This window comes from Ixodes scapularis, unplaced genomic scaffold (assembly GCF_016920785.2).
Source record: "Ixodes scapularis isolate PalLabHiFi unplaced genomic scaffold, ASM1692078v2 PGA_scaffold8__174_contigs__length_109621045, whole genome shotgun sequence".
In the NCBI taxonomy this organism is placed as follows: Eukaryota; Metazoa; Arthropoda; class Arachnida; order Ixodida; family Ixodidae; genus Ixodes; species Ixodes scapularis.
In genome coordinates this window covers 102378511-102395666 of record NW_024609883.1, presented here as the reverse complement: position 1 = coordinate 102395666, position 17156 = coordinate 102378511, and the positions used below count along the sequence as shown (strand labels likewise).

The following is a 17156-nucleotide window of genomic DNA, read 5'->3' as shown; positions in this document are numbered from 1 at the left end:
CAATTTTTGGGTGAGTACTCTCGTGCGTTTGTCAATTAGATAAGTCTACTTCACACTAGCAATTAGTTATATTCATTTATTAAATCATTATCATGATAGCCTATACCTTTCTATTCCCCTCACCCCGAGCGGGGTCCTCCATCATCTCCGCCTTTCTACAAGGGGTCCGCGAAACATCAATGGTTGAGAACCACTGCTAATATGTGTGCTATTTCTGTTCACACAAAGTTTCAAAAATAAATGTTCATCGTTTTTTTTTCGTTTGCTTAGAGGAAGGGAAGGACGCGTCATTGTACGATTCTCAGTGCGCACCTCTACATATAACATATGCCTAATGGTATGTTGGGGGCCCAAGCAAGGTAAGGCTCATCAACAAAGCCGCGAAGGCATAACAACGTTAGAAGCATGCGGACGTAATGCCATTCGGTCGTAGGGCGAGCGGGCAAAATGAGAATGGGTCTAGTTGCGAAAAATACGATTCGAATTTTATGAGAAGGTTCAAACGAGAAGGACCAAATGAGAATAGGACAAAATGTGCAAGGTTCAAATGCGAATGGGACGTTTTGAGATACACCCATTATTAGAATGCTGAACATTCATGTCTTTTGGTTCATATTACTTATTCTAACTGATAAGCATAGCCCGGTCACAGGGATATTCGTGTGCCCCTGCAGCACATGGGCTCATGTATTTGAGGCCGATCGATACTAAGGCGGATTAAAATATAAGTTGCATGCTCCGTAGGATGCACAAGTTCTAGTATTGGTTCTATATGACAATGTATCTGAATACCAGATTCATCCTGATTCGTTCATTATATTGCAACATAATAATATAACTTACAGAGAAACGGTCCTCCCAAGCAGGTCACGCAGTTACTGCAGCACATCCAATTAATATGAGCAACGAATATTTTCAAGTGAATTGTGAATAAGGGTGTCTAGAAAGCAGCACGTTAACATCAGGCCTTTGCCTTTCTTAGTTCGAAGTTTCAACAAAAACATGGTACAACATGTTCGAGGTTGCTGTTGAACGTGCCAAACAAACACAAATGCTAACGCTAATATGCTGCTCTACAAAACATATTTCTTTCCGAATTGCTGCCGAAAGTTAGACACTTTGTTTAATGTAATTGACAATGCCTCAGCGAAAGTGTGACCAAGCTGAATGAAACCCTTAATATCTACATGGGAATACTGCAATACGTTTGAGGAATCGTTATGCGCCTGCTACACCGAGCGCTTTTCTTTTTTCTTTTTCGTACAGATTTGTTTAAAAAAAAAAAAACCATGAAAGCTAACCTTATCCGATTTGTGCGAGTGAGTTATACGCCCAGGGGGCATTTGGGGGTGGTTAATCTTCGCGATAAGTCGGATAATTAATTAAAATTCGTTAATTAACTTTTTAATTACTGAAAATAGTCATATGGTTCCAATTAGAAATTTGCTGAGCGTCGTCCAAAACCCCTAAATCAGTAATTTTTAGAAAGACTTTGAGCGCGTGAAAAGAGCAACAGTGCGCTGAAGCTACTAGTGGAGCAGGTACAAGGCTGGGTCTAAATAAGAGACAGAAAAATCGCACAGGCGCCTTACCGCGACAGCTAGCTTTGTATGTGCTCCACGAGTTGTAACTTAAATGCACTACTACGCTTCTCACGCGCTGAAAGTCTTTCTAAAAATGACTGATTTAGTGGTTTGCGATAACGCTCAGCAAGTTTCTAATTGGAACAATATGTCTATTTTCACTAATTAAAAAGTTATTTAACAAATTTTAATTAATTAGCCGACTAATCGCAAAGATTAGACACCCACATAATGTCCCCAATGGCGTATAACTCACTTGCAGAAACCGAATAAGTGTAGCTTTCATGGCTTTCTTTAAACAAATCTGTAAGAATAAAAAAAAAATCACCCTGTATATGTACAGTACTCACCAAAGGAACACGCTACTGTATTACCTCTGGAGATTACATCAATCCATGACGTAGCGCACAAAATTGTTGCATTAAGCAACATGTTATAGTTGTCGTTTGGCCACCGACAAGTTAGCACTTATATGAGGTAATGAACAGTTGGTGTGTTCCTATAAGTTTCGGAAACATTGCACATTGCCAAATGAAAACAGAATTTGAACTTTTTTGACTTGTACCATATTATATAATGTAAACGAAATATGTTTCGAGGCGCTCAATATTTCCCGATTGAGGTAAAAGTTGAAGTTTTGGAATAATTTGCGGGTTCTAATTTTCACGATGCGCTGGGATCTCAATATAGTTTCCAATGTGTTTACATTTTACCAGAATTGTTCGCGGGACCTTTTTTTTTCAAATTGTAGGCGATTTGCGAAAATTAGGTTCTTGCGAAAAATAAGTCGATTACAGTCTTCGAAATTTATAGTTTCGAGCCAAATTGGCTTTGCCGGAAATACGTTGAAGAGCACACCATCATTCAAAAGTATGCCAAACTGCTTAGGATGTTGGCAAGGACACGATAACAGATTACCTACATAATTTATTGCTAACGGCCATTATGTCATTAATGCTGTCAAAAAGTATTTAGCAGTTATTGCTGCTTCCCAGACAAAAAATCGCCTATTTATTTCTTCATGAAATGCAATATCCACTAGACACTTCTACCACCTGAAGGAATTAGAACTGTCCATACGATACATTTTTCCAAAGCAAATTCACAGCGCACATTTTCATAACTGAAAGGCACATCTATAGTTACCTCTAAACGAACTTCAACGCTGCTAGCAGCTCAGCAGGGTACTTTAGGTATGTGGCGTACATCAGCTTCATGGCAGAGAGGAAGCTGACTCCTTCGAAGCACCTGGTGCCATCCAGTGGCAGTCGAAGGTGCTTCTGCCTGAAAAAAAAGTAGATTTTTTTAGTCAAAAAGGAACGCTGAACCGAACGTTTATGATTTTAACTGTGTTTGAGAGCATTAATACCTAGGACTTCGGGAGTTATATTGTTTTCAAACATGGTACACCTTTTCAGTTTTTATCTGGGGAGGAGATTCTCAGTTTCTTCCGGTTAACATATATATCCATGAGTTTTATCGCTTTATTCCGGTGATATATATATAGTATTTTCCTTTAAATCACAAGGAGAAATCGCACTCCGTTGAGGTGAATGAACTTGATAAGCGATAAAAACAAGTCAAATCCCATCCTCAAAAAAAAAAAAAGTGAACTTGACATTTAAAACTTAATTACAATTCACGAGCATGCTCCTGAATGTGTGAGGCTGCATGCATAATGCGCGACTCTGGTCGCATATTCACGTCGTGAATTGCGAGGTTAATTAGGTCATGATGGGGCGAAAATATTTGTTTGAGGGGCTCTGCAGTATTTTTATTGGCAGAGCGAAGCTCTGCCACTATGGCTAGGATTCGGGTCGTCCAATCAAAGAACATCAACGCGCGTCGTGCGTACAGCCACTTCTGGTTGAGCTGCACGACGTCGTGCATGTAGCATTACTCTACATAAAAAGGGTGTCCTCAGGCCATAAGCGGGAGTTCACTCTGAGCATGCGCAGCGTTCAGAGAGCTCCGATGTGGCGTCCAGTCAATACCACCTATTACAATAAAGGTTTCAACTCGACCGGGGTAATTTCGAAGTAAATTTGTTTATCAGAAACTCAGGTTATTTAGGAAATATCAGTCCTGAAAAAATGGCATTAATTTAGTACGCAAAACGCCCGGAGCATCCGCGGCACGCACACGAGTATCACCACGACGATGATTGATCACTGGCTCAGCGCGGATAAGTTTACTGGGCGACTCAAAATATCGCACGATAATGCGTTACTATTCCTAATATGCAAAAGCCTGCACTATTTCTCTGCATCAAGCAGGTGCCACCCTTATTTCACCGCATATTTAGCAGGCTGCCAAGATCGCTCACACGGTCGAGTAGCAGAGGAACGCAGTGCTCGATTATGCTTTCAGACGCATTTAAAAAAAGAAAGTTAAAAACAAGCTCCGATTCTCAAACGCTCTATTGAGACTATATTACGCGTTCGACCTTATGAAAATACTTCGTTCCTTAAAACATAACTGACCAATGTTCACGCCTTCTAATCCAATCTTCCCTCATCCTCCAAGTGCCCCATCCCCCTCCCCGATCAAGCGCTAAACTTTGAATCATGTGAGGTTGAACTTGGCGGCGAAAGAAGTTTATATTCGACGCGCTGAAGCACGCATGTTGACAGCGGCTTGGCATAATAATGCGGGAGTACTGCGAAAACTGTGCCCTCCTAGTGCCCAACTACTAAGTAGGAATAATGAATGCTTGGAGTTGGGCTAGTTGGTTTGACATTGATGGTATGCTGCGCTGCGTAGTTACGCGGAGAAAAACTGGAGAAATGAAGTTAATGCAGAAGGACAGACAAAAACATGCATGAATTGGCGCAGACTAACAACTGTTTAATTTCTTCCTCTTTTTTCTCCCCCGGCCCGTATTTCCAAAATTGCGGCTAAGAAAACGAATGGTTGATGTCTTGAATTTGTTGGCTTCTGAACTTGATGGTGTTTGCTGTAGCTGCCACTTTGATATACGAACTGGATGGTGTGTTTTTTGTAGCGTTTACCTGGGGCCTGATGTTTGCTCCGACAAGTTTGGTATCTTATTGAGTAGATCTATTTCTTCTTGTCGCAAAGCTAGTGATGGCTCACTGACGCACGCTCCGTGTCTACCCGAGGCCATGTGAAAAGCTTCGATTATTTCACGCTTTGTTCTGTCCTTTGATCTGGCCAAGATGGAAGTAGTGTCAAGGAGAGCTTTGCAGTTGCATTTTGAACAATGCTCTGCAAGGTTGCCAAGTGCTTGCAGTTGTCCGCATGCATGGTTGTGCTCCCTTAGTCTCTCGTTAAGGCATCTTCCAGTCTGCCCGACGTAGGATCTTCCACACGACAGTGGTATTTTGTATACCACACCTTCGACACATTCAACGAATTTGCTCCTGTGTTTCACTTGACACAGTGCCTTGCTGTTAGTCTCGTCCACTTTATTGTTGACCTTCCTGCATAATCCTTTGAGCCTGAAAGGGGCAGATAGTGACACTCTGACTTCGTACCTTGCGGCGATGTTTTTTATCCTGTGTGAAAAATTGTGTATATATGGCAGTACCACCTGTACATGGCAAAAGGAAATAGAGAACTACAGGGGTTTTTCCAGAAAGATGGAGTCAGCAAGTGCTTTAGATATGTAGACGATTTTTTTGTGTGTTTTCCAATACACAAACTAACAGACAAGGTATGTTCAAAGATCACGGAGAAGTTTCGAGAAGCGCACAGAGGACTGGACTTTACTTTTGAGTTACTTGAGGAAAGCAGCCTTCAGTTCTTGGACATCCACATGACTTTTGATTACAGACACACATGCTGGATGTACAAAACTAGAGGAAAAAAACGAATTCTGCCGTATGACTCTGAACACACAAAGTTAGTAAAGAGGAGTGTTGCCTCAGGATGCATGTGGCGAGCAATTCAAAAATCGTGTCACCATAAAGTCTCAGAAAGTTTACAGAGGCAGACAAGCAGACTACAGGCAAGCGATTATCCTGAACCCATACTGGTAGCTGTCGCAGAAAAATGTATTTCCACACTCACAGGAAAGTGCAAAACCAAGGAGAAGATCTTGGACAAAAGACCAATGGTGGTACTGCCATATATAAACAATTTTTCACACAGGATAAAAAACATCGCCGCAAGGTACGAAGTCAGAGTGTCACTATTTGCCCCTTTCAGGCTCAAAGGATTATGCAGGAAGGTCAACAATGAAGTGGACGAGACTAACAGCAAGGCACTGTGTCAAGAGAAACACAGGAGCAAATTTGTTGAATGTGTCGAAGGTGTGGTATACAAAATACCACTGTCGTGTGGAAGATCCTACGTCGGGCAGACTGGGAGATGCCTTAACGACAGACTAAGGGAGCACAACCATGCATGCAGACAACTGCAAGCACCTGGCAACCTTGCAGCGCATTGTTCAAAATGCAACTGCAAAGCTCTCCTTGACACTACTTCCATCTTGGCCAGATCAAAGGACAGAACAAAGCGTGAAATAATCGAGGCTTTTCACATGGCCTCGGGTAGACACGGAGCGTGCGTCAGTGAGCCATCACTACCTTTGCGACAAGAAGAAATTAAGATCTGCTCAATAAGATACCAAACTTGTCGGAGCAAACATCAGGCCCCAGGTAAATGCTACAAAAAACACACCATCCAGTTCGTATATCAAAGAGGCAGCTACAGCAAACACCATCAAGTTCAGAAGCCAACAAATTCGAGACATCAACCATTCGTTTTCTTAGCCGCAAATTTGGAAATACGGGTCGGGGGAGAAAGAAGAGAAAGAAATTAAACAGTTGTTAGTCTGCGCCAATTCATGCATGATTTTGTCTGTCCTTCTGCATTAACTTCATTTCTCCAGTTTTTTTCTGCGTAACTACGCAGCGCAGCATACCATCAATACTAAGTAGGGTCGGGCAGTATGCCGCCCCGAATCAGGAACTATAAAAGGCCTAGCTTTATGCAGCTGGGAAGACGAGACGCTACACGCTGGGCATCCCGAACTTGGAATATACGACACCCTTAGAGATAGTAAAATAACACTGCGTTAGGAACAACTTAACGTATACGTACCTTGGAAAACAAAGCCGTCTACGCACCGCTGAACGCCTCTGACGACGCGATAACAACGCCGAACTCGCCTTCCGAACGGGCAGCAGCACTCCGCAGTTCGCGGGCCCACGCCGGCCGGCAGCGGCTTGCGCATGCGCGGGTGAGAGATGTCTTCCTGCTCGCGGCGTAACACGGCTCACAGGCACTGTACTTCCGCGGTCTGATAGAGTTCCATAAAAATTGCTGGATATCCGGCACTTTTGGGCGCGTTCAATTCGCTTATACCAGTTGAACCGACTATAAACTGTAGTCTTGTAAGGCTTTTTTTATTTATACGGATAAGCTCATACTTATTGCCTAAATAGCACATTTCAATGCATATGGTACAATTCCCGTTTTTGAAAGCAAACAGCACATTGTATGCATTTCCAGAAAACGGGACATGTTCTATTCGATTTTTCCACGTAGATTGATGGAATTTTCTAACAGTGTTTTAAGTGTCACGACGGTGAGCCCGTGAGTATGGTGACCGCGAAATTCACCGTTGCAGCGACTCTGCCTGTTATTAGACTGTGGGTCTACCATACCCCATCCTTACCGAGTGTGTCAACTGCTGATCGCCTTGTGTTCTGTTTCTCCACGCATAACCAACATCGCTATGGCAGTACTGCCGGTTGTGAAAGTGGTCATGAGTCATGACCCAAGACGCAAACCGTCGCCGATGGCACCTGTGTCCCATTGCCAACCGATGATCGTCTGTCGTCTTGTTGGTTTGGCTCCGTGCGTCACCAGTATCGCTATGGCAGTGCTCTCTATGCTGTGAAACTGCTTGTGCGCGAAGCGGCCCACAGTCGCCGAGCTGACTTTCTTTTTTACTGGAAGTTGACGTATGCTCTTTGCTTGCACTATTCTATTTCAAGTTTCAGCATTTTAGGAAACCAAATGTGCGGTTACTGTGCAGTCGATGTACCCGTGGATGTTCATGTTGTGAAACTGATAGAAACCATAACTTTGATCGGGCATTCTGTGTATTGTCCTGACAGCATCTTCCAGCTTGCTTCTTGCCGGCATAAATTGGTTGAGACGTGTGTGATTGTCCGTCTTTTTATTGGTCCCGATCTGGGGATTGTGATGGGAGCTGTACACCAGCTGGCCAGTGTTTCCAAACTTTTTGTTGAAGGACCAAACTATTCTCTTTGATTTTTTTTTAATTATCTCTTTTAATCCCCATGTCCTCTTCCTTCTAGGCAGAGTAGCGAACTGGGAAAAAAAACCATATTAATCTCTGTTTTCCTATTCTGATTTTTCTTCTTCAACACCTCGAGCTGAATTTTATTGTCCCTCCCCACGTAAACTGCTGGCAGGCAAACTGTGGTGCATCATTGTGCAGTCTTTGGTTTTCCAGTGCCACTGTGGCCAGTTGCCCATTGGTTGTAAAGAAGGTTGCCACCTTTTTCTTTCAACACCTTTTGGCATTTTGAGCCTCAGCAATGGAGTTTTTCCAGACAATATCCAAACAGATGACTGGTGCTTGGTTTCAAGAGCACACTGGATAATCCACGTTTTCTCACTCCTTACGGTCAAATATTTTCTCTTATGGTTGCTTGTTTAGAATAGGTATGACATTCCTTGGCACCATTCCAGCCTTGCCTGATTTTGAGCTACCGTCGAATTCTGTGGCACCCAAGAAACAAAGCTTGTCAGACAAAGATCCTCCTTACCAAACCTCTTCACAGCAGCAGCGTTTTCTTCGGTCACAGCAGTTGAACGTCTGCCAGTGCACTTGTGACCTTTGAGAGAGGTGCGGCCACACCTTAATTCACCGAACCAACACGAAACTGTTTCACGTGATGGTGCAGCGTCTTCAGGAGCACATCGCAACCGTTCCGGTGATTTGGAATCATTTAGGCCACTTTTGAAATTGTAGCGCGCCACTGCTCGAAAATCTTGTCTCTTGATGTCCACCACCGAAGTTAAGTGAAAAGACGGGTCGTAACATGCGTACGTCCGCAGTTGACACAAGGTGGCACTGTTGCAGACAATGAAGGGCTTTTTTTATCTACTTTGGAATACCGTGCATCTGCCCATTGCGAGCTAAGTGCCCACCCCCAAAATTTGAAACATCTGAAGAAATATATTCAGTACATAAATATGCAAAATTGATGACCTCAGGTGTGCCCATCCCCTATTTTTTCGCGATTATCTTCAAATTTTTAGGGGGCAGTTGTTCAATATTTTAAGGTAGGAACAAATGAGGCTTCAATTGCACGACGCTTAATTTTTGTTTTGCCTTGTCTGTGTGCAACAGTTCCAAACCTTTGTAGTGACCTATGCATAGAAATAGTAATCTTTATTTGCTCTACATGCGGTCCGGGGCGACGTGGGAGGCTTGACAGAACGGCAAAAACCCATACGCAGTGTGCCTGTCAGCCAATCGCCTAAGATTGTGAAGAAGGATGTTAAGGAAAACAAACAACACAAAATATAACTAGGTGACGAAGCTAAGCCAAGTGCCGAGAAACTTCTCGACACAAAATTCGCAATTATTTATAAATTCCAGGAAAGGACATTTAAACGCCGAGTGGGACCCCGAGAAAATCCCGAACTGCAGCTGGCAACACCGCGTTTTGATGCTGTACTGTTCTGGAGTATAAAAACACGGGTTGTCCTGTTTCTTCTACTGCGTCAAACCACTGAGATGTAGGAGCTTTTGAGCGACCGGTCCAAGGTGCAGCAATTGAAGGGCAACAGGAGTCGCAGTGTAACGGTGCTTTTCCGTCCGCCAGTTCCAATGCTGCAACCACGTCTCGTATGATAGAAGCGTAGCATGTCAGCGGTCGGAACAAGTGAGCAGTGTCCACATGGCATGGTGTTGCACATCCTCCATCTGGTGAGTCAACTAGATTCGGTATGGGTGCCACACATACGCGGAGTGCTCCAACTTTGGTAGAACAAATGCAGCGCAAAGCAAGTCTTGAAAAACCACAGAATTTCGACAACCATGTCACAAAGCCCAAAGTGCACAGAGCTTTAGCGACTATGCTTGAAATGTGGAGAGATAAGTCCAGTGCTGGGGTACAAATATTACAAGCGTTGCCCCAAGAATTGATGGGCTTTGTACCTTCCATAAGGGGGATCCTGAGATAGTGTATAGGGGAATACTGGTAGTCTTGGCGTTGTGGAAGCGTATCACTCTGCTCTTACCCTCACTCATGGCCAGGCACTTTGCATGCGCCCACTCTGAAAAGCAAGTGATGTAGCCTTGAAGGCAGATGGACCAGCGGGAGAAGTGATGCGGGGGACAATGGACCTTTCGTCTGCATACTGTAAAGTAGGGTGTTACTGTTTTGCGGCATGTCGTTAACATAGAACAAGGAAAAAGTTGGGCCAAGTATGAAGCCTTGTGAAACTCCAGAAAGAGCTGGATAGCTCTGGGACATTGACCGATGGTAGCACGCGTCGGGTATAACCCACCATGAAGCGAGTCAACCAAAGTAGTAGTGAGCCTCGGACACCAACCCAAGCGGCTTTTCTAATCAGAACGGTGTGATCGAGCATGTCAAGCGCATTACTGAGGATCAGTTGAATCAAATCAGTAGGAATGCGACTGTCGATACTGTAAAAGTTGAGAAAAAATGTACAGTAAAATATAAAATAATTGAAGAAAGGAGAATACATAGTATGTCATGGGACCCGTTTTACATCACGAGACAGACATGTTTGTTCGGTCTGGTGCTGGCTTCAGATGCTCTTGTAAAAACACCATAACGGTGATTGTAGGCGCACACTATACGCCACACGACAACAATCGGCCAAATTTGAGTTGCTGGCTGTCCTCAGTCACTTAGAGTTTGTCACGTCTTGGAAACACTTTGGCTGTTTCTTGCTTTTCTTCTTGTTTTCTTTTTGGATATGATTTTTTTCCTGTTTCTTTTTTCAACTAGGATCACTGAACTGGCTGTACTCCGACTTTCTGTACCTTACGAGTTCATTGGCCTTAAGCTCGTCGGTGATTTGCCAAGTGAGTTGCCGCTCTGTCTATGATGCGCGGTAAGGATTGGGCCATCCATGGCTGAACTCCCTGGTTTCTCCTGTATAGTCATGGCCGCAACTGTCATGCACCCCAGTTTTTTGGTGCTCCTTGCAAAGCATCCAAACTTTTTGTTCAACATCTCACAGATTTCTTTCTTGTGTCTGTTGGGGAGCGAATGACGCTGCACGCGCTGCGGTTCACGCGGCTGACCGAAGTTGTTTTTGTTTTCTTCTTTTACTCTAAACCGCCGATCTATCAAGATCGGCCGCGCCGAAAAATAAGGCACAACGACGACGACGACGAATAAACGCTCAGTCTTGTGCCAACCAGCTAGGCGGACATGACTCCTTCATTTTGTCTTCCGAATTTACTTCATTGGCGACGAGGCTGAACCCAATGTCTGAAACCGGTCAACCCACCTCGACCAAGCACACCATGGCCTTCTCTGTTCCCCAGTTCAACGAGGGATCAGATAAGTGGACCACCTATTTGACACGCTTGGAAGCGTTCTTCGAGGGGAATGCAGTGACCGACGCGGTGCAGAAACGAGCGTTGCTCGTGTCCGCCTTAAGTTCGAAGACAATTGAAGTCTTGCAAGCGTCCAGTTCGTCGACAGCGGTCAATTCGCTTACATATACCGAAGTCGTGGAGCGCTTAGGAACGTACTACGCACCGAAACTGAACGAAATCGCTGAGAGCTTCAAGTTTTTTAAAAGAGATCAGAAGCCAGACGAGACCGTCCCGGAATACTTCGTCGCGATTCGCCGTCTAGCCGAGACCTGCAACTTCGGGGACATTCGCGAACGCCTTCTCCGTGATCGCATCGTCTGCGGAATCACCAACGAAGATGTAAGGAAGTTGCTGCTCACGAAAAGAGACTTAACGCTACAAGTGGCCGAGGACATAGTGCTCGCCGCGGAATCCGCTACCGTAAACATCGCAGCCATGAAGCCGACGCCGGAGTCCGATATCAACGCGGTTACACAAGGCCCACATCGCCGATCGCCACTTCCTCAGAGCTCCCGGAGGCGTACGACGCTAGCCTGCTCACGCTGCGGAAGCTCCACGCACGACGCGGAATCGTGCAAATTTAAGAGAGCCTCGTGTCATCACTGTGGTCGGGTTGGGCACATTGCCAGGTGCTGCCGAGACCTTACTACTCCCAGGAAAGGGGGCCGTGGATTCAAAGCCAACCACGAACCTGGAATGAACGCCGTCGAATACAGCGACAGCTTATCAGGCGAGGAAGGAAGCTTGTTTACGCTCCAATGTTCTCACGCTAGGTCTGACAACTTGGTTGGTTCAGTAGAACCAGTAATACGAAAGTTTGTTTGGGCTGGCGTGCCCCTCAAGATGCTCGTGGACACAGGGTCTCCCGTGAGCGCAATTCCCCAAGACGTCTACCACAAGTACCGAAACTCGTGGCCGAAACTTCAGAAAACGTCTGTTCGTTTGTCGTGTTTCCTTGGAACATTGCCCGTGTTAGGCGAGCTGAACATGCGCGTGAAGTACCAGGACAAGACTACAGAGGGTAGTCTTATTGTGCTCGGCTGTTCAGGTCCTTCTTTGTGTGGCCGGGACCTGATTACTGACATGAATGCTCGCGGAGTTCCTGTCCTTAGTCTTTCAGGCGCTAGAACGCCTACTTCCACTCCTGCCGCCGGACCCGGAGCACCAATGGACGATCGGAACCTTCAAAAGCTACTCGAGGAGTTCTCGGATCTGTTTGAGCCTGGACTTGGAACCGTGGAAGGCCCGCCGGTGAGTCTGCTCGTACGCCCAGACGCGCAACCCAGGTTCGCGAGAGCAAGGCCTGTACCTTACGCGCTACGCGATAAGGTATCCAATGAGTTGGATCGCTTAGTGGCCGAGGGCGTGTTATCTGCCGTGCCCTATTCTGCTTGGGCTGCCCCGATAGTGCCGGTCGTTAAAAAGGGTGGTGACATCAGAATCTGTGGGGATTTCAAGCTCACGGTAAATGCGGCATGCCATACCGAACAGTACCCATTGCCTGTTATCGAAGACATATTTGCATCTCTTTGTGGTGGTGAGGTCTTCAGCACGTTGGATTTGAAAAACGCGTATCACCAGCTTTGTCTTGACGAAGACGCGAGACAGTTGGCCGTGATCAACACGCACAAGGGGTTGTTTTGCTACAATAGATTGCCATTCGGCATCGCATCCGCACCGGCCGTCTTCCAGCGCAGAATCGAGTCTATTTTGAAAGATCTCCATGGAGTACAAGTTTACCTGGACGACGTTCTGGTAGCCGAGAAACATGGCGAGTCAACGCTGCGGCAAGTGCTACAAAGGCTGCGGGAGTACGGGGTCAGGTTGAACAGGGACAAATGTAAGTTCCGTCAGAAAGAGGTCAATTACCTGGGTCACAAAATAGATGCCGCAGGTCTTCATCCCAAGGAAGAGAACATGGAAGCAATCATGCAAGCCCCTAGACCGCAGAACGTTTCGGAACTGAGGTCATACCTCGGTCTCATAACGTATTACAGCAAGTTCCTGCCGAACATGTCGACCCTGTTAGCTCCGCTTTATGCACTGCTAGTGAAAGGCCAAAAGTGGCAGTGGTCTAGCGCCGCCGACAAGGCTTTCGAAGGTAGCAAAGCAGCTTTGAAAAACGCAAATTTTCTTGCCCACTTTGACCCCAGCAAGCCTCTAAGAGTGGAGTGTGACGCCTCGCCTTATGGCATTGGGGCGGTATTGTCCATTAAGGTTGGAAACGAGTATCGACCGATCGGGTTTCGTTCACGTACGCTATCCGTAGCCGAGCGTAATTACGCTCATCTCGAAAGGGAGGCTTTAGCTCTCGTTTTTGGAGTAACGAAGTTTCGGCAGTACTTGCTGGGCCGCCATTTCACGTTGGTCACCGATCACAAGCCGTTGATTGGCCTTTTTCGTCCGGATCGGCCAATCCCATCGATGGCCGCCGCTCGCATACAGCGTTGGTCGTTGTTACTGCGGGCTTATTCATTCGATCTGGTGTACCGAAAAGGAACTAAGAACCTGAATGCAGATGCCCTCAGCCGGCTGCCGTGCTCAAGGGAAGGTGAATCATCAACCGAGGAGCTGTCGGAGTATGTTCTTCTGATGGAGCAGCTCGATGAAAACTTCGTTTCAACGGCAGACCTGCAGCGGCTGACGGCTGAAGACAATGACTTAAGGCAGGTCCAAAAGTGGGTTCAAAGTGGGTCCTGGCCTCAGAAGAGTCATAACGGGAAAATGACCCTAAAGCCATTCCTGGAAAGGCGGAGCGAACTAACCACCTCGCACGGCCTGGTATATTGGGGATCTCGAGTCGTAATACCGCAAAGGGCTCGGAAGACTGTACTTGCTCTCTTGCATGAAAGCCACCGCGCCGCATCGGCCATGAAGGCGTTAGCTCGGTCCATTATATGGTACCCCGGAATTGACCAAGATCTGGAGCGTATGGTCAGTCAGTGCACGAAATGTGCCCAAGTTTCTCCAGCCCCACCGGCCAGAGATCCTGTGCCATGGCCGGAGACGAACGAGAAATGGTCGAGAGTGCACGTGGACTTCGCCGGCCCAATAGACGGGTTCATGTTGTTAGTTCTCGTTGACTCTCATAGTAAGTGGATTGAAGCAGTTCCACTCAAGTGCACGTCAGGGGAAGCAACCACGTCCGCGTTACGCTCTATCTTCAGCCGATTCGGAATACCACGGACTGTGGTTTCCGATAATGGGCCCCAGTTCGTAAGCGCCGAGTTCCAACGATTTTGCGAGCGGAACAATATCCGACACATTTTCTCGCCTCCCTATTTCCCCCAATCAAACGGACTCGCGGAGCGAGCCGTCCGCACTGTAAAAGAAGGGCTCCAACGGCTGAGCAGGGGCAGTATGGTGACACGATTAGCGCGATTTCTGCATGAGTATCGTCGTACACCCGGCAAAGACGGTTGTTCCCCATCTCAGCGTTTACTCGGCTACGATATACGTTCACGTCTGGACGCCGCCTTGCCTCCATTACCCACTCCTTGCAGTCAATCGGAAGCTAGTCCCTTTCGCCCAGGTCAGCCAGTGTGGTTCCGAAACTACGGTCCTGGCGACAAGTGGAGCCCCGGAATCGTAAAGGCAACAACTGGTTCCCGCCTGGTGCAAGTTCAGTCCCCAGGCGATGGCAAGGACCACCGGCGCCACGCCGACCAGCTTCGCCGTCGTGATCCCGGTGACGCAGCTACTGAGCCTCCCGCGCCAGCACCCGCTTCCGAGACTGTCCCACCTGAGGCGGCTTCCGCGCCAGACCCCGCTCTTGAGACCGTCCCACCTGAGGCGGTACCAACATCCGTGTCTCCAACTCCGCGACGATCAACGCGAAGTCGTCGCTCGCCATCACGTCTCTTCTACGGGGGGAAAGGAGTGTTGGGGAGCGAATGACGCTGCACGCGCTGCGGTTCACGCGGCTGACCGAAGTTGTTTTTGTTTTCTTCTTTTACTCTAAACCGCCGATCTATCAAGATCGGCCGCGCCGAAAAATAAGGCACAACGACGACGACGACGAATAAACGCTCAGTCTTGTGCCAACCAGCTAGGCGGACATGACTCCTTCATTTTGTCTTCCGAATTTACTTCAGTGTCCCTTAGTCACAAACGGTCCAACCTTGTTCTTTTCCCTGTTGATTGCAGACAGGCCCTCCTTCCCGCACTAAAACGTAGTGGATTACACGTTGTGAAAGCATTAGCTCATCGGTATGCTGAAGTTGAACCAGATCTCCACACTAAACTGTCTGGCCCTTTTTGAGGATGATGTCAGAGTTGGTGACGTTCACGATAGGAAGACCTGTATCCCCGTCTTTTAACTCGCAGAGGTAGTCCATCTCGTCCTCCCCAGCTATAAGGCATTATGACTGTTTTTTTTTCATAATGTAAAAGAAGTGTGACCCATTGTACAGTGTTTTTCTCAAGCTTGACCCTATGGTGGACAACGCAACTCGCACATCATCATGGACAACCTTGATTTCTTTGAGAAATGGTCTCGTTCATCTAGCAACATAATCGTTCCCTCTTTCTGAAGTAGCACAACGTTTGGTGTGTCAATGACGCCTGTTCCCACGATGATGTCAGGGCCCGTAAAAATGTTGTCTCGAACCACCTGCATCCTCACAGGCTTTGAAAAATTTGTTGTCTACTTCAAGGTCGGCTTGGATCTCCCCTAAGGTTTTGCACGTTCCGCTTACGCCATATACTTGTTCTAATCGGCTAGGAGCTGCTACTTTTTTGCCTAGGTGGGCGGCAAGTTTCGTCTTGATCAGCCTGATGTGCGCACCGGTGTCCAGAAGAGCAGCTGTTGGTTCTCCATCAATGTTCACTAATTTGAGCACTTGCGACGACCCACAAACTTTCTGCCGGTCTTTATTCTTGACCACTTGTGGTGCATTTGTTTTTCACTCATGACAGTTATTTGTAGTGTCCTCGCTCCCCACAGCGAGTGCACATTTTCTCCCGTTGTGAATCCGGGCAGTCTCATGCAATGTGTCCAAATTTCAGACAATTGAAACATTTCGGCCCCTTATTCTGGGCATGGTTGGAATTGTCATCCTCAGCTCATGACGGCAACTTGGCTTTCGAAGTTTGCCGTGGCCTCGTTCTCCTTGTTGTGTACGGTCCGACAGGAATCTTGCGTCGCGATTCTTCTGGAAACGCTCGTAGCTGTTAATGTCACGTAAAAGGTCGTTAATAGAAAGGTGAGATCGATTTCGCATGGCATAGCTGAGTTCGCTCAATGCTAGTCCCGTGATAATCTCCGCCTTCGTCTCCTCTAAATTAAGTCCCAGGCAACTGTAAAGCTTTTCTTTGTCGTAAACATAGGTTTCGTGGTCTTCTTCCTTGTGTTGCACTCGGCGTTCTATGATTCTGCACTGTTGCGTTTTCAACGGTAGGTCGACATAAGCGTCCCGAAAAGCGGCTTCCCAGGACGCCCGTCTTGCAAGCTTCGCCCAAGGATTCCAGCCAGTGACGCATCGGTCCTGATAGCTTCAAATTGGCCCCGGTTATCTTTTTTTCCTCGTCCCACCTTGCTAACTCAGTGATGTGGATAAACTCGGTAATCAACTCGTTTTGCCGCGATGCCACCATCACTTGCGGTGAACTTGGAAATCGCAGTTAACGCACCCGGAGTTACCCGCATGGAGATATCCAAAGACGTCGGTCGACTCAACTGTGTCAATGACAGGTGCTTAAGATCTTGATTTCGTCGTAGCACTCGTGCCATATCATCTTTATCACACCTGCATTGACCTCGCCTGTTAAGTCAATTTTTGTTTTTGCTTCCCATTGCATGGTCACAGATCACATGTCAGTAAGATCTCGGGTATCAAAGTGAGGTCAACTCGCCTTGTTGCAATATCTGGATCTTGTTCCGATGTCAGGCCTCGCACCACTGATTTGACGAATTGCAAAGTCTCGCTCACTCACCGTAAGGTATGAATGAGGAGCAGCTCATCCTACTTCTGAATTGTTAAAAT

The 17156-nt window shown here is 46.7% G+C and overlaps 1 protein-coding gene across 1 annotated transcript; it reads left to right on the top strand.

Moving 5' to 3' along the window:
• The first annotated feature begins 13703 nt into the window (after positions 1–13703).
• LOC121833642 (uncharacterized protein K02A2.6-like) lies at positions 13704–15069 on the top strand. The gene is made up of 2 exons (XM_042287078.1): positions 13704–14263; positions 14705–15069. The coding sequence occupies exons 1-2, from the start codon at positions 13765–13767 to the stop codon at positions 15067–15069; spliced, it is 864 nt and encodes a 287-aa protein (XP_042143012.1). The 5' UTR covers positions 13704–13764.
• The last annotated feature ends 2087 nt before the right edge of the window (positions 15070–17156 follow it).

Coding starts and splice junctions, on each gene's coding strand:
- LOC121833642 (XM_042287078.1), top strand. CDS start 13,765: ATGGAGCAGCTCGATGAAAACTTCGTTTCAACGGCAGACCTGCAGCGG. Junction 14,264..14,704: donor AGTTCTCGTTGACTCTCATA/GTAAGTGGATTG, acceptor CCTTTCGCCCAG/GTCAGCCAGTGTGGTTCCGA.